The sequence below is a fragment of the Sinocyclocheilus grahami genome, unplaced genomic scaffold (assembly GCF_001515645.1).
Source record: "Sinocyclocheilus grahami isolate Dianchi unplaced genomic scaffold, SAMN03320097.WGS_v1.1 scaffold382.1, whole genome shotgun sequence".
Classification (NCBI taxonomy): domain Eukaryota; kingdom Metazoa; phylum Chordata; class Actinopteri; order Cypriniformes; family Cyprinidae; genus Sinocyclocheilus; species Sinocyclocheilus grahami.
Genome location: NW_015505561.1, coordinates 867996 through 871795, shown reverse-complemented (window position 1 = coordinate 871795; position 3800 = coordinate 867996). Strand labels below are relative to the sequence as shown.

At 36.8% G+C, this 3800-nt stretch overlaps 1 protein-coding gene across 1 annotated transcript in view; it reads right to left on the bottom strand.

The window, feature by feature from the left end:
* Positions 1-327: 327 nt before the first annotated feature.
* Positions 328-3800, bottom strand: part of LOC107549845 (transcription factor 19-like) — a 6256-nt gene continuing 2783 nt past the window's right edge. The window contains exons 3-4 of the mRNA XM_016231020.1: positions 2382-3318; positions 328-1323 (exon numbers count right to left, since the gene is read on the bottom strand). Coding sequence (XP_016086506.1) covers positions 1011-1323; positions 2382-3318 — 1250 coding nt within the window. The 3' untranslated portion in view covers positions 328-1010. The remainder of the gene's footprint in view (positions 1324-2381; positions 3319-3800) is intronic.

The following is a 3800-nucleotide window of genomic DNA, read 5'->3' as shown; positions in this document are numbered from 1 at the left end:
CTTTATCACTGGAGGAAGCGTTATTATGGATTACGGCCTAGTATTTTGGACAGAAGTGACCGTTTAAAGTTAAAACGTCTTAATGATGGATTTGTTTTTTTACAAACATGCAGGTTTTCACTTCAGAAGATGTTAACTGATGGACTGGAGTGACGTGGATTATTGTGATGCTTTTATCAGCTGTTTGGACTCTCATTCTGACGGCACCCATTCACTCCAGAGGATCCACTGGTGAACATGTGATGAAATGCTGAATTTCTCCAAATCTGTTCACATGAAGAAACAACCTGAGGGTGAGTACATTTTCAGCAAATTTTCATTTTTGGGTGAACCATTCCTTTTTAAAAAATTACCATAGAAATGTTTGGAGTGATTTAAGGTTTAGCTTTTATCAAATGTTCTGAAATTACAAAAAAGTCCAAGTAATGCTAATGAAACCCTTGAATAAAACAGCATATTATATATCCTCATTGCCCATTTGCGAACGAACATACAGTATTCAATGATAACATATTATATACCAGCTAATATGTTGGCAAAGCATGTTTAACAACCAGTATCTAGTTAACAAAGCCTAGCGAAATCCTCCACAATATCTGAATCCAAAGACTCAATTCATTCATTCCTCTAAAAATATAAACTCCCATTTTCATATTCATACTTATTTAGATTTTTTAGCATTCTGAAGATTTCATTCTTGCGTATTATTGAATACATAGATATCAGAAACAGTCAGAAAGCATCCAGTGTTGTAATGGGATGCAGCGTGTTTGGATGCTCTTGAAGCTGCTGTGTAAATCCAACACCCTCATTTCATTCAAATCAGTTCAAAGCAATTAGCACCACTGCAGAAAACATCAGCTCGCCATCATCGCAGAGATTTGCACTGTAAATGCCAGGAAGCAACACATCTGCCAGTCCTGTGAATTTGATTGTAATGTCAACAATGTTTGATTTATTAAAAGCCTTAAAGGAGAGAAAGCCGAGCCGGTCCTGACTGACTGCTGGCCTCAGTGGCAGCCGCAGTGGAAGTCTGCGCTGGGGTCGAAGAGCAGCGAGTCTCGGTTGTGGTTGTGCGGTAAGCAGTCGAGGTGATACCAGGCGTCGCAGTCGTCACACTGGATCCACTGCACAGTGTCCTGCTGTGGAAGACGACAGTGAGCCGCTGCGCAGGGCTCCATGCCCTGAGCCACCGCCACCTCTTCATCTTCAGAGGATGACGATGACGAGGAGGAGGAAGAGGTGGAGCTAGAAGAGGATGAAGAGGGAGACAGCAGAGAAGGCTGTGGCAGCGGGTGTTTTCTAGGCCTTCCACGTCGACGCCTGCACAGAAAAATCAGTAATATCATGCATTAATAAATGCAATTAAATCAAAATATACTGATTTGAATGACTTTATATTTATAAATTATATTTTCATACTATATATTTTCATACTTCATACTAAATTTTTGTTCTTTAAGAAAATTTTTTTTTTTTTTTTAAATTTCCATATATTATTCAGGCTTGGAAGTAAAAGCAATTTTATTTCAATGACTTAATTTTTATAAGATTTTTTTTTTTTTTTTTTTTAGAATATCTTTATTTTAGAATAATGATTAATGATTAATTTTCACAAATTGTCCAGGCTTAGAAATCACAAATTCCCTGATATTAATTACAAAATATATTCTTATTATAAGTGTTACTGACTTTAAATTTTATATAAATATTTTTTTCTAATATATTTAATGTTTATTGTAGAATTCCCTGAAATTCCCTGATATTTTATATTAATACAATTAATTATAAAAATATACACAATATTAGAAATATGAATGACTTTAAATGTTATATACATATAATATAGAATAAAATAATATCAAATACTACAAATAATCTTTATTGTAGAACAAAGATTTGATTCATTTCCATACATCTCAAAATATATTCACTATTATGAATAAGAATGACTTTAATGTTATATTTTTATTTCTTGTTTTTAGATACATTTTCATTTTTCTATAAAATAAAGGTTTTATTCATTTCAACATATTTTTCAGGACTTGAAATTACAAATTCCCTGATATTTCATTTTAATAAATGGAATAATGAATTTGAAAAAATATACTATCACAAATATATTATTTAGTTTTATAATATTTATAATATAATAAAGATTTTAGAATAAAGATTTAGTATTAATAATTTCTATACATTTTCCAGGCCTGGAAATCACAAATTCCATAATATTTCATATTAATAAATACAATTAATTAGATACTCACTATTAGAAATGTTAATGCCCAATATATTTCTTTAGTTTATTTTAGAATAGACATGTGGGCCTCAGAATCACAAAATCCAGTTTTTTTTCTCCAGGTTTTTCAAGTATCACTCACCCAGTTGAGGCCTGAAAGCGAGAAATCACTCCCCTGGTCTTCTCGGTCTTGCTCATCCTCGCTGACGGGGAGGTCAGGTTGTAATTCTCACTTCCCATTCTGAGGGTGGTGAATACGGGGGAGCTGATTGCCCTCGGCCTCCTGCCAGGACCAGACAAGCAGGGCTTCTGCTGGCGGAGGGGCGTCACACTGATGCCGTTGCCTTTGGTGTGACTCGATATGTTCACGATATGATTGAACTGCCGGCTGGGCGGCACATTGAAAATGCTGCTGCTGGTGTGTTTGCTCACGTCAATCTGTGACCGGCAGTTCTGCTCCAGTTTGGGTAGAGGGGGCTGAAACACCTCCGACTCTGATTTGTAAAGCCGGCGTCTTTTCTTGGCTTGTCCCCTGCGTCCGTCCTCCAGGTCTCTGCGGTTCGTGGGATCGTCCGAACTGTCGTCCTCCAGCAGAACCGTGTGGGCGGACTTGCGTCGGCTCTTTGAGGACAGAGGGACAGACTTGGATGAAATCTCGCCAGCGGCCTGGAAAGGAGGCGGAGTCGTGGGCGGAGCCAGAGCGGTGAACGCTGGCGTGTTTAAGATGCTTGTGTTTTCGGTCTTCTTGAAGGTCCAGCAGCTGCCGTTCATCTTGCTCAGGCTGCCGATGGAGTTGAGGATGACCGTGGCTCTGTTGATGGACAGCTTTGAGATGTCCAGAGCTGGGTCCGGTTTACGGTCCGAGCACGTTCTGATCCGGTTCTTTATGTCGGATGAGAAGGAACCCGCTTTGGGCACAGTGATGGCATCAAAGTCCAGCGGACGAACCCGTACTTTCTGGAAGAGGAAGTAGAACTCTGGACTAGCCCGTCCTGATTGGCCGCCGATGGTGAGCGTGTCGCCATCAAAGATTTCCTTTAAGACCCCTTGTTGGAGGCGCATGTCATTTACCCACGTGCCTGAGGACAAAAGAGAAACTTTTAGAAGAGATTTTATATTCTACATTGGGGTTCATAATAAAGAATGCAACCGTGTCGGACATGTTCACATAGAAATACTATTTAGGCTATAGAGTTAAAGCAAAACATACTTTAAAAAATAATAAATTCAGCAAGATTATATTAAATATTGCATTTGAATTTCATATATATATATATGTGTGTGTGTGTGTGTGTATATATATATATACACATAAATATTGCATTTTTGAATTTCATATATATATATATATATATATATGTGTGTGTGTGTGTGTGTGTATATATATATATACACATAAATATTGCATTTGAATTTCATATATATATATGTGTGTGTGTGTGTGTGTATAAATCATCAATAAAGGTTATCGATATTTATATCCATGTATATACATATTTTGTACATATATTATTCAAATATAAAGACATATATATATATATATATATATATATATATACTA